At 40.4% G+C, this 25,780-nt stretch overlaps 1 protein-coding gene across 9 annotated transcripts in view; it reads right to left on the reverse strand.

Annotated features, from left to right (window-relative positions):
* The window catches only part of PDE1C (phosphodiesterase 1C), a 505,372-nt gene that overhangs the window by 271,527 nt on the left and 208,065 nt on the right, over window positions 1-25,780 (reverse strand). For 2 of the 9 annotated variants that reach the window (XM_078440809.2, XM_078440806.2), the window contains exon 3: window positions 10,319-10,345. The exons of the other annotated variants lie outside the window; for them this stretch is intronic. In XM_078440809.2, the coding sequence (XP_078296935.1) occupies window positions 10,319-10,345 (27 nt within the window). The remainder of the gene's footprint in view (window positions 1-10,318; window positions 10,346-25,780) is intronic. 9 annotated transcript variants of the gene reach the window in all.

Genomic DNA, 25,780 nt, shown 5'->3' on the forward strand with positions numbered 1-25,780 from the left:
TCTTTTCAAAACAATTTCAAAATCTCTTTCAATGCCTGATTTAAAGTACTTTAAAATTTTTTTCTTATAAAATTTAAATGCATCTAATATACTATAAAATTTTCCATGTCAACTAAATAAACTATGAAACAGAATTCATAAATCTGCTACATAAAGAGTGAATCATAGGTCAAAATAGTAACATTAATAATAATAGCTAAAATACTCTTTACACTTACAAAAAGCTAGAAAGCACACTTAATGTTTTCAATCTTTATCTTATTTAATCCTTACAACAACCCTATAGGTAAGAACTATTATTATTCCCTTTGTACAGACAAAGAAAGTGAGGCTCAGAGAAAGGTTTCTCAACATCAACACTACTCACCTAATGAATCAGATAATTCTTTGTTAAGGTGGAGATGTTCTGGGCACTATAGGAAGTTTAACAGCATCCTTGGCCTCTATCTACTAGATGCCAGTAGTATACCCCCCTCTCAGATGTGACAGCCAAAAATATCTCCAGACATTGCCAAACGTCCTCGGTGGTGGGGAGGGGGCTGTGGAGTCACTACCACTTGAGAATCACTAGCTTAGAGAAATTAAGCAATTTACTAACTGTCGTACATAGGAAATGGTAAAGCAGGGAAGCCAGGGAGGCTGATTCTAGAAAGCATGCTACCAACCAATAAAATACAGTGCTATTTACTCTGTCATAGTTTAAAGAACATAACTTTCCCCTCAAAATTGAAAACTAAATATGAGGATGAACTATGGGTGCCTTCCTATGGAAAGATCTTCCCTGACCACACCAGACTGAGCCACTTCACACTTATATTTCCTAATTAAGGACCATATTCCAATGGCTATTGACTTGGCATAGCTTGCACGCCTGCCCCATCTACCCCAACCTTCTTTCTGTTCTGTTACATGTGCCCCATCACTTGTTAATGCTGATTCCATCCTTCAGTAAAAAAGACACAGTCTCTACCCTTCGCAGAGCCCCTAAAAAGCAGGGCCTATCTTCTTCCTACTTCCCGCTTCCTCAGGTGAGCCTGCACTCAAAGTGCAAGCCCTTGGCAAAGTGGCCACAGAATTCTGATTTCTCTCTGAGAGATCTCCCAAGCACTCAGTGACTGAGCACATCATGTGCCAAAGACTTCCTATGTGTTTCATATATACTATTTCATTCTCAGCTCACAAGAATCCTAGGAAGCAAGTATTATTATTTCCATGTGTTATTGGCCAAGAGGAAACTGAGGTTTGGGTAAGTAGGGGAACCTACCCAAACATTACACAGGATTCCTGCCAGGACTCAGATTTCATGGATAAGCGAAGACTACAGACACATGTCTTCCAAAGAATGTTCTCTGCTTAGTCTATTGCCTCCAACTTGCTTAAAATGTTCCTTCAGGTCCCGTCTCCCGATATCCCAAAGTCATGGGAATAAACAAAACAGAGCGGAGGGTGAGTCCACTCATGCAGAGACAAAGGGAAAAATTCAGGCAGTGACCTCATGAACTCTGAAAAGGAATTATCTTATTAAATCAGAGGATAGAAAAATACAGAACAAGTTTTCTTTTATCTGATTCTCTTTTTGTTATTTACTTTTTATGCATAAAAAGTTACGTATTCATGTATGACTGATTATATCACTTCAAAGTACTTTAAGCTGTTGTACTAAAATAAATGATTTTGAAAAAAAGAACCTGGTGGTAGAGGTGAATTTTTCCCCCTTCAATCACATTATTTAAATATAGCTTGTTAGGTTTCTTTTTTTAAGGCTTCATTAAACTTTCTTGAGAGCTTCAACTGTGGGTTGAAGCCAAATACGAAATTTTTCAAATGTAAAATGTCCCAATGAAAAAAAGAACAATTGGTGGAGAGGGGAAATGAACTCCAAAAGACATTTCTTTCTGACTCTGATTATATTCAGCTTTAAGCTGCTTCCTTTGGGAGGTTGGAGGTCGGGGTGTGGGAGTTCCTGAGCTGTAAAAAATTATGAAACCACTTGAATAGAAAGAACCCAAGAAGGTTTTGGCATCTCAAAGTCTTGCCTTTAAACCCTATCCCAACCACTTTTCTGCTTTGTGACCTCAGTCAAGTTACTCATTTTCTCTGAGTTACTCATCTGTCAAACAGGATCACCATGAAGATCAAACTAGATAATGAGTGTGAAACACCTAGTACAGAGTAGATACACAATAAATTTAACCAACAGGGTGCCTTTTAGACATACCTGTATTTTTGCCAAATTCTGCGTTGGCAATTGTCTTTCCATGCCTTTATCATGGTCAGTTCACATTATTTAGGTGAAATCAGAAATATCTAAACCTAGGGTGATCTGGCTGGTGGCCAAAGAGCCATCGGTATGGGGCCAGTCTATGCTACCAGCTTACTGACCTCCATTCTCAGCCTCAATGCTGCTCCTCTCCCATGATGCAGTTATAAGTCCTCAAGTGCTTGCCATCACTGCAAAGACTGTGGTGGCCTGGGCTTTCTAGTGGAAGGACCTCAGTAAATAGAATATGAGAATAGTCATTTTTGAGCCAAATGAACCAGAGAAAGCCGTATATTCAACCTCAATCTCTTTACAGATGAGGACACTAGGACCACAGAGGAGTAATTTGGCAAAGCTAAGCTAGCGACAGGATCCAAATCTGATTCTTAACTTTTCATCTACACCAGTGGTTCTCAACTAGAGGTGATTTTGGCCACCTCAACCCCCACCCAGGAGACATTTTTGGTCATCACGACCAAGGGATGGGGATTGCTACTGTCATTTAGTGAGTAGAGCCCAGAGATATTACTAAACATCCTACGATGCACAGGATATCCTCACAATGGAAACAGCAATAGTGCCAAAGCTAAGAAACTGATCTACACTGTTGGATCCAGTGTCTCCAGAGACTCCAAGAGTTGCCTCTTAAGCTGCTGTTGTTGGGCATTGGACTTGGCCTCAATTTGGAATCAATCAAGTCAATTCTGACTCTTTAGTATTGAGGGCCAGTAGGATTAGGAGGGAGTAGAGACTTGTCTACCCAGGCAATTTAAAGTCTGGGCTTAACTTGTGAAGCACAGTGATACATCCAGCATGAGTGCTACTGAAGTCTTAAAGACACACTTAAGTCTTACTGGGCAATCTAAGAAAATGATGCTCAAAACCACTTTGGCAAACACCACAGAACAGCCAAATGATGTACACCATACAGTTATCAAATATTTAGAATAATGAACTGCAAACAAATACATTTGACATTGCCCTAAACATCTCTAGAATTAATGGTTTGAATCAAGAAAAGATAAAAGATTGAAGCCCTGGTAATAGAGCAAAAATACTCTCAGAGTTTCTACCCAAAGCTAAAGTTCCACACTGAAAGACCTTAAATAGAACAGAAAAGCAGAGTCAATGATCCAAACAATTACACACTTTCTGGTTCTTGACCATCTGGCTTGCTGACCTCGTAGGACTCTACCCTGACCAGTGGGAGGACCAAACGAGATGTGGGAGTATGTGGTGATCGGCAAAGCCATTTGTAAGTATGAGTCATTTATCAATATGAGCTTGTTTACCCACAGTTCCACTTGGTAATTCTGACTTTGGTTCTGACCTAGGGTAAAAAAATATATGGAGGATCCCAATCTGATTCATTCATACATTCAACCCACATTTAACAAATACCAATCACATCCAATGCACCATGCTTTTGAGGAGCATATTTCCTACTCAACAAAATCACATTGATGCATAGAAGAATGACATGCATCATTATTATTTCTTGCACATGGAATTAGAGCAGCATAGCTGGATAAGCAAGATCTCTTTTATGTGGAAAGATCTAAGAAGGCTTCACAGAAAGAAGCAATATTTGAATTGGATCTTCAAGAAAACATGGGCTTTCAACAGGTAAAAATGAAAACATTCAAAATACTAGAAAGATTATGAATGAGGAATGGATAACAGAAAACACAAGGTAAATATGGCAATCAGTGAGGAGGAGAGCTTGACTGGAACTTAGGATGAATGGAAGGGGGTAACAGAGACAAAGCAGGAAAGTGAGGTGGATGCGGATGAGAAACCCTTAAAATCCTACACAAGAAGACAGCCTTTATTAGCCAAAAGGAAGCCAAAGGAGGTTTGTTGTTGTTGTTGACATGGCCCAATCAGAGACACTGTGGGAAAAGTAATCAGACATAGGTATGCAGAATGAGATGAAGAAACCAGAGTAAAGAGAGGGGTTAAGAAAACTCATTGGATACTCTAAGAAATGGGTAATGAGACTGGACCAAGATCATGAGAATGAAAATAGTGAGAAGTAAAAGCCCACAACCTATTAGAAACCTGTCTACCATGGGCAAAGGGGGAGAACAAAAAATTAAAGTTGAAGAAACACACACAACAGACGATCATATGAAGTGACTCAAAAGTGTTGTTGATCCTGGGTGAGTAGGAAAATGGTAATAATTATAATTATCATATACAAAGATGGAAGAGAAATGAAGACTGAATTGTGCCTAGATGATCTTCTTGACTCAGAAAATGGCAACCCACTGACAAGGTCATTACTGCTACTAGTATCTACATATACTACTCAGATTCAGTGCCTGAGCTACTTACAGTATCTCAGCACCCTCTCTTACCACACTCAGTTCCTAACTCCTGCTACACCACCTCTCTGGCTCTAGATCCCTGCACCTGTGCTCCTCAGACTCCTGCTGCTATATTAGGAGGGCAACTGAATGAGAAAGGAATGAATGAGTGGTAGTTGCCTGATACTCTGACCTCTGACCAAACTATCTATGTAGACCCTCCATCACTTCCTTTCTTCACCTGAAATTAACTGCATTGGGCATTATCCTTTGTGCATCTCCGTGTCCATCTGTGATCTGTGCTCTAACCAAACCATTTTGCTGTTCTTTCTGGTGTACCTTAACCTGCTACCATTCACTGTAAAGTCACTTGATTCAGTTGGCAATCTTGGAACGTAAGTTAGACATATTCTCACAGCTGATACACATGTCCTTACTACTCTGAGAATGTATTAGTCATCACAAATATTGGAAAATATTTTTCAAAGGACTTTATCTCTTAGAAGATCCTCATGTCCCTGATGTCACCAATATTTAGACTCTAAATATCAATACTACTAAGTAGTGGTATCCAAAATTATCCGTAAGTATGTGAAACTATGCGCATTGATTTATCCAATATCCCCTTCAACTTTCTCCAAAAGTTATTTGATTGTCATTTTTCACAGCAAAAGTAAGAACAACAGTCCACTAATTCTCTGTCTGTGATACTGAAAGAGCTTCAGAATTCACCAATGAGCCTTTATATGTCCCAGAATGAGAAAGGGGGCACAGCTCAGCAGAAGATGCACTTGCTCACACAAGGATACAAGTGCTTAGAAAGTAGCCTTCCCAAAGGGTGATATCCACTCATCTTCCCACCCCCCACACATGACAATCTGTTATTAACAGCAAAGGTGGCAGTTCTGCTGATGACTCATTAAGCATGCTGATTCGTGACAGCATAGGCAGACCTGACTACGGGAATCATTTGCTGGATTTAATCAATTATTGGGCTCATCAAATGTGATTACTAAGCCACATAAAACTCCAAGCGAAAGAAGGCATAAGACAGTTGGAGGAAAAAAAATAGTTCCTTGTTTTGCCTTGCAACAGATAGGCTCTATTATCTACATGTGAGATATCCACTCTACTGATTATCTCCATACGTTTTTATCCTGGGCTCTCTTCCTTCTAATGTCCAGAATATTTGTGAGACAATTGCTTTTTTGAGAGAAAGCCTAAAGGATCAGTAAAACATCCACTTTTAAGATAACTGAACACATGAAGAAAACAGAGAAAAAATTCTCAATTATCCTGTTGGACTTTAATATGCCCATACTTCCAAGCACCGTGAATAAGAAGCAATATTATTTGTGATCTAGTGAGAGACAAGTGTAATGTATAATGGAAATATCTTCCCAAATGACCGACTTATTCCCAATGACCTTCAATACTAATAGCACTTACCATATTCTAATTATTTTGTTCACATGTGCCTTAACTACAAGTCTGCGTACCTCTTAATAGAGGCGATTTCTTACACTGTTGACCTAGAAAAACACAGGTTTGAACTGTGCATGTCCATACACACAAGATTATATATATATACACATACACACACACACACACACACACACACACACACACACACACACACATACAGCACAGCACTTTAAATGTATTTTCCCTTCCTTACGATTTTCTTAATAACATTTTCTTCTAAGTTTGTTGTAAGAATACAGTATATTATACATACACATAACTGTTTATGTTATTGGTAAGGCTTACAGTCAACAGTAAACCATATTAGTGATTAAATTTGGGGGGAGTCAAAACTTATACACAGATTTTCAACTGCACAGAGATTGGTGTCCCTACCCCCCATGCTGTTCAAGGGTCAACTGTATATGTTTTTATTTCCAGTACTTATTTAAGTGTATGGCAATCGTATTAAGTAAATGTGTTAAATTGAAAGATTTTTGTAAAGTACTTTGCATGTGACTATCAATCTAATTTGATGACCAAAAAGATGAGAGTGACCACCTTTGGCTAAAGTTATTTGGTCGTAGAAATGTCTAGATTTATAAAGTGAGTAAATCAGATATAGTCAGAACCAGAACTTCTTACATTATCTAAACAGAGCTAAGATTTGATAATCAAGCAACCAACCAACCAGGCAACCAAGCTACAATTAATAACAAATCAACAAAAACCTTTTTGCTAATGAAGTTTTCCCTATCTGATGTGGCTTGAAATTCCAACTCCTAACCAGTCTGACCAAATTATTTCCACAGTCCAGACATGAAAACAGGACATGTGTCTGCAGAGGTCCCTGAGGTCTGTGGATAAGTCCTCATTTGTACCTTTGCCTCTGATTCTGAGGACCAATCACAGCATTTCCAGGCACACTAAAATAGGGGTGTGAGTACGTGCACACATGTGGGTGCACGTGTGCGTTAGAAGGACTTCTAACATGAATTCGGCTTATAACACCATCTCTGGTAGCAATTCCTTTCTTTAGTAGCAACTGAGAAATATTAGATTATTTCTAGGTATTTGTGATGATTGTATACATGATCTGGCATACTTTCTCAAAGATACAAACTTCTCAGAGCCAGACCTGATAACTTAAATCTGCAGCTGTATTAAAAACAACCTGATGAGAATTTTCGGGGTAAGCAGGTCTCTTGAGTAATCCCTCTAGCTGTCAAATTACCATGTCACCACTTCAACAAATCCCTTGGAACGATTGGCCCTCGTGGACAAGACTCATTCATTCACAAGGTGAAAGGATGGTTCCCCTTAATTGTGTTGATTTAAGGCCTAATCCAATAAGGGTTTCTGTGCAGGGAGAAGCTTACCTACTAGTTACTGGTGTACTTGCTAAGCCAGTAAAGAGTTCCTATAACATCATTCCCTCGGTTGAAATTCTGGTCTTGGAAGAGACGAGTATATTTTCCTTAATATTAAAAGTGAAATTCAGTAAAACCACTACCATAACATTCTTTGGGGCTACTAAGATCTGCCTGGTCCTTGATAAAATATTTTTAAAAAGATACCTACTTCAGTTAAGTTGTAGTAGGATGATGATGACTTTGAAAGCCAGAGGATTTTTTTTAATTCTTTTTAATGTTTATTTATTTATGAGAGACAAAGAGACAGGGCATGAGCGGGGGAGGGACAGGGAGAGAGGGAGACACAGAATCGGAAGCAGGCTCCAGGCTCTGAGCTGTCAGCCCAGAGCCCGACATGGGGCTCCAACCCACCAACCATGAGATCATGACCTAAGCCAAAGTCGATGCTTAAAGGACTGAGCCACCAAGGTGCCCCATGATTTCTTTTTCTTTAACATGGCTTTGAAAGATAAATAAATACATAAGTGAAATGAAATGAAGCCTAGGACTCTCGTCCTAATTTAAACACAGGTAGATTATTTTTGTATCCTGGGCTCCTAATGTCCAAAACAAACCTATGAGATCTAAAGCTTTTTCATATGACATTTATGTCATTTAGTTTTCCTACGTGAAGCCATCAGCTTTATCTGACTAATTATTAGCTGAGGCCAAACAACTACACTTAGCATGCAACTAACCAGCTGAGTCCGCACTAGGATGCTTGTCCCTAACATGAAAAAGGAATCACAGCTACAAATGAATCATCAAATAGACAAGCATACATTCAAACAGACCAGCATCTGAAAGAGGTATCAAGACATATTTAAAAGTGTCTCTCATTTATCAAATGAGGTATTCACTTAATCCAAATTTACAGATCCCTGGAAAAGTCCTCAAACAAGATCATTCTGAAAAAAGTTATAGGTTTGGTGTATGAAGAAGGTCTCAAATTCTTTAACAGCTTTCCATCAAGAGATGTAATCTATGTGCCCTTCTCTTGAATCTGGGTGGGTTCTGTGATATCTTGACCAATAAAATACAGAAGTGACACTGTACCAGTTTCTGGACCCAGGCTGTATAATTAAGAGACCAGCATCTTCTGCTTCTAATCTGTTGAAACACATGACCTAGGAAGCCAGCAAAGAGTGCAACTACCATGAGACCACCATGCAGTGAGAAGCCCAAGTTCTATGCTGGAAGGTGAAAGCCATGTGCAAAGAGAGAAAGAAACAAGGAGCACCAAGTCTTCCCACATGTGAGTAAAGAAACAATCTTGAAAGTGAACCCTCCATCTCCAGTAGCCCCAGCTCACTCCAGCTGGGTCAGGTGCAAACCACTCAGCCAAGTCCTTCCTGAATTCCTGATTCATAACACTGTGAGCAGAATAAAATGGTTGTTTTAAGCCATAAGTTTAGGGATGGTTTGTTATCAATGACAGATTAGTAGACATGGATCTATTTCACATGAAAATATGTATATGATTAAAAATAGAAGAGCTCAAACCAACCCTCTATTAATTTGCACTTTACATGACTTCAATGAAGCTGGCACAAGACAGTCTATTTTTTTATTACATCGACATAATAAGAAATGCAACAGCATTCATGTAAGATATGCAAAAATATGCTTTCAAAAATAATCTACATAGTAATTTGAAACTTGACAGGTTTGAGCCACTCTCTTGTAAAACTCCCTCCAACCTATTTATCCCTTCTTAAAATAAAATCGAAGCAACTTTGAAATATCTCATGCCCCAGGTTAACCACAAGTAAAAATGATAAATTACCTTTTACTACTGAAGACTATTATGCCCTCTAATCTGAGTGATTAATTTATATCCTGTTCAGTGGTTCACATGCAATTACTACCATGAACCCGATGAACTTGAACAAGACAGAATTATTTTGCCATCTGTATAAGCTCACTATATTTAGAAAAGTATAGCAACCTCCAAGAAGCCCTAAGGTTTTGTTTATCTTCTCTCAACGATGTGTGCACCTCTAAATCACATATCAAATTGTAACACCACTACTTTAGATTATCGACTTTATTTGGAAACCACAGGACAGGACTCTCTACCATGAGATGATGCTCATTAGAAAAGGTAAGAGTAAAGTAGTCATCCGAAAGTACCATTGTTAAAACCTACTGCATTGGTGATTTTTTTTTTATCTGAATGTAATCTGTTTAATGTTATAACACCAAAATCAAATCTAATCGATGAAAAGTAGACACTAGCCTTTTTGACTGAACTGCGGGCTTCTAATGCTTGGCAAACAAAAGGTCTGAGCAACGCTATTTCTTTGGAATGTGCTTTCCAAACTCTTCTCAATAAAACAAAGTAAGGGAGGATGATAAAAAATGATATTCTACTTTAAATTATCTTTTCCATGGTTAAACCAAAAAAGACCAATAATGCCCTTGAAGGAATTTGTACCTATTTTGAGCTCAATAGCATTTTGTCAGAGAATCAGGCAAGTAGGAACTGCAGGCAAAGGAAAATTCAAACACTAAAAGTATACTTAAAGATGCTTTTATACTCCCATCCACAAACCTTCAGCACCTCCCAGGCCAGCCCCTCTCCGGTCAAAGTTTTAGTAAAGTCATTAGGTGGATCAGCAGTTAACAGGCCTTTTCATCCATCAGATCCATTCTCACAGGAAGGTATATACTCACAGTGCCACCCTAAATGTCTGCAATCAATTTTTAATTCCAGCAGCAGTAGTGATCCAAAGATTAAGTGGGGACCTCACTGAGAAGGAACCAAGAGACTGTTCATTACACTGAACGTCCACCATGAGCCAGACTTGCGATGAGATGCACCATTAATGACTCAACCAACCAGCTCCCCTTTCTCAGAAAGACACTCTTACCTCTGGGATGTTTTCTTATATTTCCTCCTGTAGGAAAAGAAGCATAAACACACATCAGAAAAGGGTTTGTGGCAGGCAGTGAATTAGAAAAGGTAACTTCAGCAGGGATGGGTATGAAGAGGAACTTCAGCAGGGATGGGCATGGAAGGTTCTTTCTGTGAAGCTTGTGAGTTTCCAACACCAGCTAAAAGTTTCAGATTATTGTGTCATATTGTGCTCAGATGCATACAAGCAGTCTTAACAGTTACAAATAGCCTCCCAGGAGCTCAGTGGCTCTGCCCTCTTATGTCCTTCCCCTTCCCCTTTGAAGGCAGTGTAGTATCTGGGGTGAGGTCAGGCTTTAAAGACCACAAGACCCAGATTCAAATACCAGCCTTTCTATTTGTTAGGTTCATGGGGTTGGTGAGGAGTAAATGGGCAGGGTCTTGTAAAGCATTTCTTTTGTCTGGCACATTTTAAACACCCAATAACTATTAGCTATTGGTATTGTAACTATTATTACTATTGCCTACACCATATAGCACCGGAGTCCCTTTAAGAATGTGCCTTTTACAATGAAAATGAGTCTTTCCGCTAAACCATAAGATCAGACATAAGCTCTTCCCAGAAGGAAGAAGGGAGGAAAGGGACAATGAGAAAGTCTAGAAGCAAAGGGGTAAGAGCAGCAGTAGGAACTTGCTAATGGCTCAGCTGTGGGCTAGTCTTCTAGAAGAACACTTCCGCAGGAGCAGAAATGGCTGGAGTTCTAGTGCACCTCTGCTATTTAGCCTTGGGCAAATCTACTGGGCATAGAGCTTCTTAATCTATCAAATGGAGATAATATCTGACCTGGCTATCTCACCCAGGTCATGGTGGCATCCAAGGGGAAAGTGGCCATCAAGTTTACTATCCCAATATCTCAATGGTTTTTATGTTCATGTCAGTTTTTGCAGATTCTAAAGTCTCTCAAAAGAGTCTGAATAGGATCTTAACTGGAGGGGATTCAAGGAAAGAAAGCGGTGGGAGAGGAAAATGTGTCTTCCTTGCTGCATCTCCAGGAAGTGCAATGCTTCCCAGTTGTAAAGAACTAAGGAGTTCCACACCTACGCTCCCATTACAGTCACTGCATCCAGGAAACCAAGCCACTGATTTGCTCATAGAGCTGTATGTCACACATTTTTTAAAAAGGGCACAGATGTTTCAAATTCAGAATCACTATGACCTGTTACATCTCTGTTCAAATGAAAAAATGAATGACGGTGTTAGGTGTTAAGTGAAGAAAGCAGCATGCAACGCGGAACCTACAGAATGATCTTGCCTAATGTACCAAATATCTATCTGAAAGGAAACACCAGAATGAAAACCATGACCACAGGGTAGTGGATTAGTCGATCACTGCCTTTATATTTACTATTTTTACGATTATTCTATACCTGTATATAGTCACATATACAGATATATAGGACTATATGAATATATAAAGATATTTACATATTTGAATTTTATCATACATAAAGAGAGGAAGTCAACTAACAGAGTGGGTTAAGGCTTGAACTTTAGAACAAACTGTTCTGATATTGGCTCTGGCACTTAGCTCTACAATATGTGACCAGTTCTTCAACTCCTCTGAGCCTCAGTTTCTTCATTTATAATGTGGGAATAATCAGAGAGCCTCTCCCAAGACCTTGTGATAAGAAATAAATGAGATCGCCCACATGAATGTCAGTTTCACAAACGCAAATTCTTTGTGTGGTTCCCCACAGTAACCTAGTGCCTAAAACAGCACCTTGCACCCCCTCTAAAAGCTGTTCATGGACCCCATCAGCAGTGACAGATCACTCTTCAGGCAGTAGCCAAGGGCAGAGGTTCCATCTACAGGCACAGAGCACAATGAGTTGTGGTGTGGCCCATGCCCTTGGCCCTTGTTAGGACTGTTGTCTACTAAACTGTGTTAAGAAATCTCTGGCAAGATAATAATAATAATAATCCATTGAGAGTGTGCAAGAACCAAAGACAATTGGGCAGGCAGGCCAGATGGATGCTCCTGGCTTCTACCCAGAAGCCCAACTAATTCTATCAGCAGAGGGTATCTTCAAAGGTCAGAAGAAGACAACCTTTGTTATTGGCTTCCACAGAATTCTCCTAGCATTTGCCAAGAAACATGCAAAGCAAATGCTGGGAGCGCCGAGACAAACAAAGATGAACAAAAATTAGAAGAGCTTCCATTTCCAGCACCCACTAGTAACAAGCACTCAAAACACATGGCTAATCCTCACAATACCACTGTTAAAATCCACTCTCTGAAAGAAATCTGGATTCTAAAAACAGAAATGAAGACATGTACCTTAAGTGTTATTTTGTGATAACAACCAATACAAGGGGGGTGGCTCAGAAAGCTTCGTGAAGGAGGTAGTTTTGACTGATGGCTGGGATTTCAGCAAGGACAAATACGAAAGTATGAGACAAACAGGTAAGGAGAGCATGTCTAGCGACCTCAAACCAGCCCAGCCCAGCCTAGCCAGATATGGGAGGAGATAGGCCAAAAAAGTGCTGAGGACAAAGTTAAGAAAAGTATTATAATTTATACCCTGTTTTAAAAGATGATACCTGGGAGAAGGGGTCACCTTTTGCATTGCCTTGTCTCATCTCCAAGTATGTGGAAAGACAATAGGGCTCTGGAATGTGACAGACTCAAAACCTAACCACTACCCCCACTCCCAGCCGTGAGACCTCAGGTATGCTCTATGCTAAATCAAGCTTTAGTGTCCACATCTGTAAAATAGAAGGAATGATCTCAGAGGGCATAGCCAGGTACATGTATGCCATATAGACATTCTAAAAATTTTGCATCTCCTTGCCCCTATTTTGAGCCTCTTGAGGTCAAGGATCCTATTATGTAGATCTGTGTATCTACTCCCAAGGGCTTGCACATCAACTAGCACATGGGTGGCACACAACATGCTTGTTGGCAAAATAAATGAGTCATTTGAAGCTGCCACTCACACTTACCAAAATACTGGTTGTGCTTTTGGTAGACCCAAAGAAACAGAGACCAAAAATCTGATTTTCAGTATAATCCACTCCTGACACTCACTCCTCACCCTCATAGATGCATCCTTGGTTTCATAGACCTGAAGTTCTCTCTTCCCATCTTGTCCCAGATAGTTTCAGAACCAAGACAGATCCAATCCAAATAGTGTCATCTTATACCGGAGTTGAAAGGTCAGCACTTAAAACACTGGAGAAAATGTACTTCCATGGAAATTACCCCACTCAAGATCCACTCACAGATCATTTGGACTGGGCAAGATCAGTGAGGCCTGAATGAGCCCTACTTATCCTTCAGCTCTCAGCTGAGACATCACTTCCTCCTGAAAACCTTCTAGGGTCTCCCAAACTGGACAGTGCTCCTTTTGTATGTTCCACGGTGTCCAGACTTCACCCACATCATTGCACTTGTCACTCCAGATAGTTAGGATCTGTTATGCTGATGGCAATGATAGCTTGTCTGCTACCTGCTGGTGTTTCTCTCTTTCTTAACACAGTGACTGTCAAATGGCAGTTACTCAATATATTGCTGGGGAATGAAGAAGTGAATTTATCAAGAAACTGATCAAAAACTTCTTTCTTTCTACTCATTTCCTTCTGTTCAGCAATGACTTACTATGAGCAGTGAGGACACCTACAACAGCCATCGTTTTCTACACACACGAGGAATGTAGTAAGAGAAGGCTGGGGGCCTCACAGTTGTGGAGCATCTCCTCTGTCCCATGTCCATTACACAAAGTAACTCACTTTGACATCTACAGACCCTGGGAGGGCTACCTCACTTTTCACTTGATGGAAGGGAGGTTCAGAGAGGTTAAGTAACTTAGCTAAGGATACAAAACCTTCAACTAGTTGAGAAAGAAAGCAAACTCTGAAGGCTTCAAAGAAAATTATGCAAATAAATCAAAGGGTGCCAAGAGGGAACTTAGACACTAGACAAAAATAAACAAAACCAACAACGATAAAACAAACTGGGTCCTTTCCTTCCAAACGCAGGAAATGAACTGGAAAAGAACCCAGTTTATTTTTGGCCTTTTGTTTTTAAGAACTTCATCAGAATTTATCCCTGATTCATAACCTGAAAGACAAAAGGAATATTTTTAAATGTTCTGTTTTGTTTTTTCAAACTTACTTCCAATTTACAATTTTTTGAAACCTGAAACAATACATTGCAAATCTCAAAATTCACACAGCTAGAATGAGTCGATACAAAAAGTAGAGAATGACCAGGGGCTGCTGTGCTCTGAAATCTGGCAACCCTGGCAGCATGGGAGATGGAGATGGCATGGCTTCATGCTCAGACAGAAGGCCGGTCATCTCCACAAGGCCAGGCCAAGGGAACTGTATCCACGAAGGTCTAGAACAGCACTTTGCAAACTGTGCCCCAGAATGGGCTCTGCCCTCCTCACTCTGTGGACAGGCAATACAGCATTATGCTGATCACTTGCCTGGACTCAAAGCTTCCTCCAGCTTGGAGTGTCCAATAAGCTACGTGACCTTAAGCAACTTCTATCACGTTCCCAACCACCAGTCTCCTCATCTGTAAAAGCTGGTTAACAATAACACCCACTGCACAAGATGATGTGAGAGTCAAGTGTAAGAATAATGTAAAGCCTTTAGCACAGTGCTGGGTATTCAGTAAGGGTTTAAGAGTCAGCTACTATATTAATAACAGTAATGAATAAATAATAATGTTATTTTAATTCAATAGGTTTCCAAATTTTGTTTGAAAAAAAAAGCTTTTCATTGATTAAAGAAGCAAAGAAAAAAGGCTGCAGATTGTTTTCTAAAAGTTAAAAAAAAAATTGAATACTTGCAATTCTCCTTATCTTAGAACACTTGAACCATGAATAAAGCAGGTGCTAACCTCAGTGTTGCTAAGAGGAAAAGGAACCGAAACCGTGTCCAGCTTACCCCCAAGCCCGAAGGACCCTGCAGGCTATATACCGTGCCACACACTCTGGCTGTGGTCCCAGTAAACCTAGCAGAAGTACACACGTCCTTCTAATGTTGAAGTAGGACCATTGTTGAGAAGGCAGGAGAAAAAAAGTAAAAGTGAGTATTTATGAACTAGACGCCATAATAATCCTTAGAAATATCTCAAGTTACTTTGTTTTGAGAGGCAGAGAGAAAAAGAGAGAGTGTAGGGGATGGGCAGAGAGAGAAGGAGACAGAATCTTAAGCAGGCTCTACACCCAGCATGGAGCCTAACACAGGGCCCGATCTTTATGACCCTGAGATCATGACCTGAGCCAAAATCAAGAGTCAGCTGCTTAACTGACTGAGCCACCCAGGCGCCCCTTTAAAGTTGTCTTTTGATAAAGATTCTTTTTATCAAGCACTCCCTAAAAACTGAAGCCCATTGAGTTGCTAACACAGAATCCCTAAGCACCCACCAGAAGTTTTAACTCAATGCAGAGACATGATGTACTATAACCAGCATTGACTGACCTGTATCCACTTACCTCTTAGGCAAATTAAAAGCCTCCTGGTCTTCACTGAAAATCAATGTCTGTTTCATGTGGAATGTTTCTATGGAATTGTGGATTGACCAAGAACTATCATCAGTGTATGTATGTGTATGTGTATGTGTACATGCACGTGTATAGAACAGGAAGTGAGGAGCTGGAAAATTTCCCCTCAAAGGCTTCCATCCGTTTATATCCAGCTGATCACATTCTGAAAAGTGAATACTGAGATGAGAACATCACCAAAGAGCAAAGGGCACTGACCCCCAATATTTTAAAAAGTTACCGAAAGTTCTCCATAGCTGTGTCATCTAGCAGAGGCTTCTAGACACTGAACTTCATTTTACCTCTCCTGGCCCCAGCCAGGGAGAAAAAGGATGAAATTAAGCAAGCATAAAAGGGGTGATTCTGTCCATAGTAAACCTGGACCTACTTGGGGACAGAGCCCAAACAGCAAGGGAACAGCAAGAAACAACAAGGCAGGAGCAAGGATGCTTCTGAGGGGCTTTATTTGCTTTTTGGGTGGCTTGGAGTTCCCAAAGTACCAGGCATGCCCACAATCAAATAAATGTAAGTTTCACATACTCCAAAGTCAAACAGATGATTTGGGAATCATTCCTGATAGCCCGGATAAGTGAGGGTTGAATAAGCACTGATGTTAAATTACGAAGCGGCTGGCAGTCTTTCGTTTTTTTTTAAGTGAGTATCTTTGAGTAAGAGCCATATGGGTGCTACAATAATGAGGTTTATAAATAGGCTTAATATTCAAACAAGCTGGCTTTAAAAAAAAAAAAAAAAAAACTTGTGTTCAGTTTCAAAGTTGACAGCAAGATACCTCCCAGTGGGGCACAAGAGGGTTTTCCGGTGTGGGAAGTTGAATGTGCAACAACTACGCATGCACAGTGAGAACTCTAGCTCTCGGCCTCCAGTGTTTGCCGGCACTTCCAGGCAATGGTGACTCATTCTGCTCCAGATCCCGTCTCCATCCTTCCCTACCAAGGTCACTACTGCTGCTGATACACAGACAGCTTTGGAAATCTTGGTTCTCGGCCCTCAGTTTCCTAAAGGGAGAGGAGATTGGGGGGCAAACTCAGAAAAAGTGCACAGAGTTAACTGAGTGGAGTTAACTACATGTTCTCAGGAGTTCAGCTCCCTTGTGGGAAAGTGGACTACAATAAAATGTCCCAAATACCCATGAAATGAGCAAGGACCTGAATGATCATCTGATCCTCCAGTTTTGTTTTTCATTGGCATATGGGTTACAGGCTGAAGAGAACCGGATATCTCTGGAAACTTCTGAATACGTCTTAAATCATTTGTATGAACTACTCTACATGTTGCTGAGAATGGAAGGTCCTTGTACATTTCTTCTTAATCTACCAGTGATTTCATTTCCATGATGCATACATTAAAACCTAGACTTGCAAAGCTTTGTGTATATTGACTGCTTGATGGCACTTCTCATATTTGGAACAAGTAAATGCCATTAAGAAAATGTATATAAATTGCAGTCTCCTGGCACCTTCTGGAAGAGTATTGGGGAGCGGGAGAAGATATTAGAGAATGTGAGAGATTCTCTTCCGTTACTAGCTCAAATATTTCTTAACTGATGAGCTACAGAATGAAAATCCATATGGGCAAGGATTCTATTTTCTTTCATGGCCAAAGATCCAAAGCAATATAAAAAATGAAAAATAGTAAAATGATATAAGCTCACTTTCACCTGGAATAACCCAATAATTACTAAAGGGTTGTTTTTCTTTAAATTTTCTAGAGAATTTTTCTGCTAGTTCTTTCTTTTTGGGGGGGTGGGGATTGTCCCACAGACTCACACTCTTCCATTTAGCCTTGTTAGAAAAGGAAGATCATATTCAGAGTCAGCGACTCCCAAGGCACAAACCTGCAATATGTACTCATCACCCAAAGTGATGAGATCAAATTCAAATGAAGAAGTGAGGTTTGGGGACGAGGAAGGTGAACCCGAAGAATAAGAGAACGCTAATCTGAAGCAGAGCTGTAAATAAGACCATCGATTTTTAACTCACTCCTAGAAGCAAATATGTTTGTATCTAGTGCTGGCTGGGCACTAGAAAGAGGAGAAATCTTTAAGAATTAATCCAAACTAAACAACCCCACAGGAAGCCCCACCTGGAACAGCACCAATTCACTCAGCCAATCCACACGGTGCCCCACGCTCCCATATTCCCGAAGGCCTGTTTCTTCATTGTTCTCCCTCCCCAGCCCCCTGTCTGCCTGCAGACAGCTGGCCAGACATAGAAATCCAAATCTCTTGTTCATGCCTGCTTCTCTCCTGGGCCTGGGTTAAAAATTCCAGCACTCAAATTACTGTCCAACAGGCCCCCAAATGGGACTCCCCCTCCAAAGAAAGCTGAAATCTTCTTCTGGAAAGCAAGGCTTTTTGAACAGACCAAGCACTATTTCCCTCCTGCTTAAAGCTAGGCAGTGAGCTAATCACTGGCACCAACAACAAAATATGGAAAGGTTTTTAGAGAAAGAAAATAGAAAGTAAATGTCATGCTTGTAGAAGTTCAGGTAGTACTTTTTTGCATAAATTATTTATCCCTCTATTCACATATTTACAACCACTTGCTGTGTTATAAGCACAGCAAAACGGTGTGGGTGGGAATGGAAGAGATTTCTGTGACCTCCTTCTTAGGAGCCTGGCTCCTGTTTAGATAAACATCAATGAGAAAGGCTGAAAACAAAAATATTTCTTAATATCCGTGCAACACTGCCAAAGTGGAGATAAATCCAAAGGATTAAGACAAAATCTTACTCTCCACAGATGTATCCCTGTAATTAGGGGAGGAGTAGAATTTTTTAAATTGAATTATCCAAAGAGTTGCTCCAGGTCTCTACTTTGCTCTTCCCCATGTGTATTTAGCCAGAACAAAAACTGTATCTTCTGCCAAGTTTAACTCCAGCGACCAGTCTAATCTTTCTAAGCCTTTCCTATCTACTCTAGGAGTATTCCTTCCCTCGCTCCTCTCTTCCACCCTCCTCCCAACTCTTATCCAAACCTACTCATGGCAGAAAGCAGCTACTGGCCATTTACAACTCCAGGTGACTTTAAGTCAACACACAGTTCCTGGGGAGCAGAGATCCTTCCTATTTCCTCCAAAACATTCTCTAACAGTAACATCATCCACAGAAGACTCTTCTCTGGACACAGGCTCTGTAAATTTTAACAATTTAAATATGGCAAAAATAATGGGAATATCCAAAAAACAGAAAAAAAGAGGGAAAAAATTAACTAGCAGATACACTCATAGGGACCATTCTGAGCTCTACTATCAATGGAAATCAGTTGAACATTTGAACCAAATTCTGTTTACCTATAGTTACCTTCACTGAAACTATCCAAAGACTCCCAGAAATGGGTGCTTTGAACAATTCCTTTATTTTTTTTAACAATGACTAATTTTAGTCCATAGTTTTGTAGAAAGAATGACAATTCTAAACAATATTTATGGAGCTTCGATTTATGGTAATTAATCCTTTTGTGTCACAAATGAGCAACACAGAACTCTATTCATGAAAGTATTTGTGGTCCCTCACAGTTAGCAGACTCGACTTCCAAATACAACCTCCTGGAATAGTATACTAGATAAAAAATAGGTAATTTAAACGCATTATAAGACCCATCACAGTCATCCTTAGACAAGAATCAGAGAGATAGAGAAAAAAATGGGTCAGATATTAGTCTGAATTTGAACTATTCCTAAAACATACATGGAAGTAGATTTCAAAAACTAATCCTTCAGGGGGCACCTGGGTGGCTCAGTCAGTTAAGCACTGGCAGTGCCTGCTTTAGATTCTCTCTTTCTCTCTCTCTGCCTCTCCCCAGACCATGTTCTCGCTCTCTCTCAAAATAAATGATAAATTAACTTAAAAGAAAACTAATCTTTCACTACTAGATTTACTCAGAGCGTCTCTAGAGTGCAGGAAAAGTCTTGGTTATTTCAGCATTTTGGTTGTTTGGAATCTGGATAAACAAAACTTAATGTTCTTTGGATGTCCAATAGTGACTTTCGGCCAAAATATTCAACGCATTCTTATGTTGATTATTTAAGGTTTCACTCTTCTGGTGGCCTTAAGGGAAAGGAAAGCTGTTTCAGCAGAATATTGAATAGTGTGTCGCTGCAACAGACCTCTGGAAGAGAATGAAAGTGGAGGGAGGGAGAGCACTTTGGGGAAGGCCTTAAAGAGTAGGAAAAGGGCCATGAATGAGGAGACATGGTGTGGAAGGTGAGAGCTACACCAGGACCTGTGCAGTGCCCCAAGAGACAGAGGCCTGGTGTGTCCATCACAGGGCACCTCAGGAGCAGCAGTGACTCCACAGAGCACCACTGGGCAAGCCTAGACAAAGGACAACCTCCTGCAGAATCTAGAGAGTCTACCCAGCCAACCTTCAAGAGGCCCTGCTGTGGTGCTTGGGCTCCACGCTTTGGGTCTCACTGCCTGGCTCATGTTTGCTCTGTAGTTCCCAGAAGGTCCATGGTGGGGGCCCAACTTCATTTGGCTTCTTGGGTCATAGTCTCTTTCTTCCCTTGGAATACTGGGAATGATCCTGCCTTCCCCACCCCCTCAGGTTTTTGTCTCTGTTCCAAATCCATGTTATGGTGAGCATGGCACCAAGTAGTCAATATAAAGGTTCCAAGCAAAGCTATGTACACATTATGAGCTGGCCTTACCCATATGTTGGACAAGAAAATGTCAATGAGAAAATATATATAAACTTACAGTCTTCTGGCACCTACTGTCAGACTATTTAGGGTGTCACACTAAACTGCATTCTCTGTGTGTGCCTGTGTATATACATACATATAATTTATTTTTCTTCTTACTTTGTTGGACTATACATTATACCTCCAAACCAGGCTTTTCCATTTATCTCCAGACTCATTTATCCAACTGCTCATGGCTTCACCACATCTATTCAAGGACATCTTATAGGCCCCTCATATTCAGTATGTCCAAAACTGAACTCATTATCTCTACTCCCCATTCATTGTGCTCCCATGCACAACCAAACCTACAACATTAACCCCCACCCCACCTCAGTGGGCCTGATCTAAGTAAATAGCATCTAGGAATGAAGCTAAAAACCTAGGAGTTTTCCTAGATTCCACACTCTTCCCCATTTCCCACATCCAAATCCTGTTGAGTCTGCCTCCTGAAAATCTCTCAAATCCATCCCTATAGACCTACAATGGCTTCCCATTGGTAAAACCCCTGGTCTAAAGAAGAAGCCTCTCAGCCTTAGGGCCATCGTCTGGGAGACCTCCGTGCCATAACAGCCAAGCAAGGGAAGCAGTGAATGTGCAGGCTAAAGTGTAAAACAAGAAAGCTGAGGCAGAGGTCCAAGTAAACTGCTAACTTCTGCACCCGTGGAAACCACAGGAACAGAAACAGGAAAGCCAGAGGTCCGGGATGCTAGTACCAATTTGTTGGTACATGTCTACTCTCTAAAGCTTGATTCAATGGATCTAGAAATCCATCACCATCTCATCACAATGACCACCTTTGAGACCCACCTTGCTCATATCAAAACAGTCCCTTTTGGTCCTTTGCCCTGGACCTGTGGCTTTCAGGACTAATTCTGTTTTCATTTGTAGCTGAATGTGGCACATGTACAATAAATCATCTCTTCTGCTGTCTTAGCTGAAGAAATACATAAAATAAAATAAAATAAAATAAAATAAAATAAAATAAAATAAAATAAAATAAAATAAAAAAGAAGCAAGATCCAATCCCTCTCTAGCCACGTCTTGAGACTCCTGTCTCTATACAATCTTGACTCTAGCCACGTGGCCTTCCTGTTTTTTCAGAGGTGCCATGATCCTTTGGCTTTTTTGCACATGCTGTTTTCCCAGCCCCTGAACACCTTAGAACACTCTTCCTCAACTCTTTACTTAACGAATACCTACTTGTTCTTCATAGCTCATTTTAAATCTCACTTCCTCGAAGAAGCCTTCCCTGATTTTTGCACCAGGTTTGGGCCCTCTATTATATTTTTCTGCAGCACTCGTCAATATAAATAATTACTTGTGGAATTACATATTTAATATTTGCTTCTACCAGTAGACTGAATGTTCCCTAAAGGAGGGAGCCTTTATCTTGCTTCTCACTGCCTGGTGCCTGGTGCATGGTAAGTGCCAGAGAAATGTTTGCCTAGTGAATGAGTGATGGATTACTTTCCTACATATAGTTGTACGTGTAGTCGTTCAGATATATCAATAAAATTCATTACCTATAATCATAAATTATGTCTTCTCAATTGAATTATTCTCTAAAGCTTTTCATTATTTCACAACCTAGAAACATCTAGGCTTTTCTTACACTCATGAAGACTCATTTATTTTATTTAATAAGAGCTGTCAAAAGGTCTTTAATAAAGAGTACAGTTCAATAAGTCTGAAGAATACCAAAGTTGACATGGATTCAGTATACTTTCTCCAGAAACAGAGTGTTCCATTTGTCGGGGAATCCACTTTTTATTGCTGATGAGAAGTTGTGATGCTCATTCTCCAAGCTGTTAAAGACTACTTTATGGGCCTCAGACTCAACAATTATTTTTCTTAGTCTCTAATCAAAAAGCCGTAACTCAGGTCATGTAAGTGCTTTCCCTCCATATGGAAAAACTGGAACCAAGCAGTTTCTATGAGCCAAAGAAAACTAAAGACAGAAAATCGAGCTAGAAATGTAGAAATACCCTCTACTCAGGGCTGCATCCCAACTAATAGAGGCTGTAAAGCTTGGTCAAAATAATAAATACTTAGCTTGATAAATAGTGAGTTGTAATTAGCTAATAAGTCAGCACAACCAAATTATGTTAAGCAAGTGATGATGTACTAATATACTGCATTAGTATTCAAGTAAAGAAAATTTCACTCTAAATGTAAAAATCCATTTACCATTTATATATTTACCTCTTTCTCCCTCTTAATATACATTAAGAACCTATTCAGGTGAGACTTTATTGATCTTTATTAGGAAAAGAAAGACTCAAAAATAATCCCTCATATACAAATGTCTTCCTTCTCTGAATCCTAGGATATTGTGTCAACATCACTTATTTAGCAATTAATTATTGCACATACTTTTATTGTTGTTTTTTAACTTTTCACATGTATAAAGATTTATACTGTCTCCCTAACTAGACTCTAAATTTCCTGAGAACAGAGTTTTTCTATATCTCCTCTGAAGCTCCTGGTATCTGGTATAGAATAGGAGACCAACAAAAATATGCCAAGCCATTCCAATTACGTGACAGATTGGAAGGGCCAATTAATACCCTAAAATACATAATCTGGAGGAAATAAGTAATTTTTTAGATTATTCTTTTGGCATTGCTTTATTAGTGAGATTCACGTGAAGCTCCTCTTTCTTAGGTCATCTGTTTGCGAGGCTTTTCCTCAGAACCATGACTCTCAGACCCACTGCTCCAAGCCAAAGGTCTCTGCATAGTTCCAGACTATCACCAACACCTACATGGATCTTCCAGAGGCCATTCCATTTCAACATATCTAAACCCAAGTTTATCACTCTGCTTTATCCCAGCCTGCTCTCCTCTCCATGGCCCCTAATAAGGCAAATGGCACCAAACTAAGACACCCAAGCCAAAACAAACTTGGAAGACAACTTCCCTTTCTCTCTCTGCTCCAAAACTAACTGGCACTACACTAAATTCAAGAATCTTCTCCAAACAGTCGCCAGGCCTCAAATTCCATCACCAGTCTGTCCTCTACACTTCTTCCAGAGTAGCCATCCTAAAATTCAAATCTCAATTTGTTACTCTCCAGCTTAAAGCCTTTTAACACTTCCTTATAAGTAAGAGATAAGATGAAAACTCCTTAAAATTACCTGTACAAAATAAAAAATATTCTCTGTAGGATGAATGGAGAGTGGAACACATTTGTGTGTGTGTGTGTGTGTGTGTGTGTGTGTGTGTGTGTAATATAGCAAAATGTGTTCAAATATTTGCCTCCTTAAACTATGAGCATGTACAGTTTTGAATAAAACAAAAAGCAAATCTCCTAAAATTCCATGTATTACTACCTGGCGCATGCCTTCCTTTCCAACATTCTCTCTCACTCCTCCTCAACGGGCCACCATCTCCCATGCCTCTGTACCTCTGCACACTCTGTTACCTCCATTCATCAGCTTTCATCTATCCCTCAATATTGCACTTGATAAGCTGCAAGAGGATATCACACAGCTACCTTTCAAGGAAAGTAACTAAGGCTTTTGGGAATTAATTGATTTATAGGGAAAGGTAACCCTGTGAGGTCCCTAAGGAACCAGGGACCAATTTAGGGGCCAAGTGCTTTTGTTTTTAATGTTAATTTATTTTTGACAGAGAGAGAGAGAGAGACAGAGTGCGAGCAGGAGAGGGGCAGAGAGACAGGAGACACAGAATCTGAAGCAGGCTCCAGGCTCCAAGCTGTCAGCACAGAGCCCCACAGGAGGCTCAAACTCATGAACTGCGAGATCATAACCTGAGCCGAAGTCGGACGCTTAACCAACTGGGTTACCCAGGCGCCCAGGGGCCAAGTGCTTTTGAGGTGACCTGGGAGATTTCTGTCCAGTAGTTCAACATTGGATGATAGCAAATTGACCCAACCACACCCTCTCCTTTTGGAGATTATCAATGAGAAGTGAGCATAGAGAAGGGCACTAGGATTCAGGCTTTATCCCTAGTAAGTAGAAGAGCTTTCCCAGTTGCCCATAAAACCAGCTCATAATTCTGGGCTGATTTATTCTGGGCTGACTAGAGGACTCTTTGCTTCCTCAAATCTTTGCAAAACACTTCTTTGCATCTTTGCACAAGGCTGACATGAATGAAAAGGATCTGCGCAAGTCTCTTCCTTGTAACTCTAAGGACTCCGCTAGAATAAATCTGCAGCTGACTGCCAGTCCGCAACACCTTCTCTGGTCAACCCAGATAGAGGTGGCTCTCTGTGTATCCCTCTGTAACTATAGTCAACACTTCCGGCTTTTCCTTTCAGTCTCTCCTGCCAGCTTTGGAAGTGCTGAAGGGCAGGTATTTTATCTACTCTCGCACACCCAGAGCTTATGAAAGTGCCCGGCATATAACAGACACTCAGTAAATGTTAACTGAGTAAACTAATGTTGCCTGAACATTGATGGCGCTATTAAAACTTTCAGATGAGTACAGAGAAAATACAGCAGCAGAGGGCTTCATTAAATAAGAAATATGAAACCAGATATCCAAGCTTCTTTGTCTATGGCTTTCCCTCACATCTTTGCTGTGTAGTTTGGAAGAATCACTTAAGGTCTCGGTACTTCAGTGGGATATTAGTGAAGACCCTTTGAGAAAAGTCAAACTCAAAGTAACCTTAGCAGAAACAGCCTGGCTGGTGGTAGAGCTGCCAGAGTACAGAAACTGGGGCTTCTGGGAGCAGATCAGGGATTTCCACTCCATATTCTCCCCTCTGCTTTTCCCTAAGTGGTGGCTTCACTGTCTCCTATCACAGAAAGGTCTTCCCCATGAATTGGGAAGTTGAGCCAGTGGCAGCCACCAGGAAAACCCAGAAGAAGGGAAAGCGGCACTCTCCAGCGGCCAAGAGAGCAATGCCAACAAAGGACTTTACCACTCGGTTCCATGCCACACCTGAGACCTACCTACCACTCTTGCCACGAAGGTCAAATTCTAAGATTTGCCAGTCCTGGGTCTTGAGCTCATCCCTAATCAGGAGGGAGGCAGGGTCTATTACCACATTGGGGAATGGGAAAGCCCACTGAATAGACAATAGTCCCAGTCTGTTACCTTAATGGCTATTTACCTCCCTTTATATCATGATATCATTTTAGATAATGCAAAAGAACACATCATCTTCATAGAAAGTGTTATATAAACATAAAGTTTATTATACTGCCTACCTCATAGTAAGGAAAAATAAACACATTATAGCTTAATTAC

The sequence above is a fragment of the Panthera onca genome, chromosome A2 (assembly GCF_046562875.1).
Source record: "Panthera onca isolate mPanOnc1 chromosome A2, mPanOnc1 haplotype 2, whole genome shotgun sequence".
NCBI classification, from domain to species: domain Eukaryota; kingdom Metazoa; phylum Chordata; class Mammalia; order Carnivora; family Felidae; genus Panthera; species Panthera onca.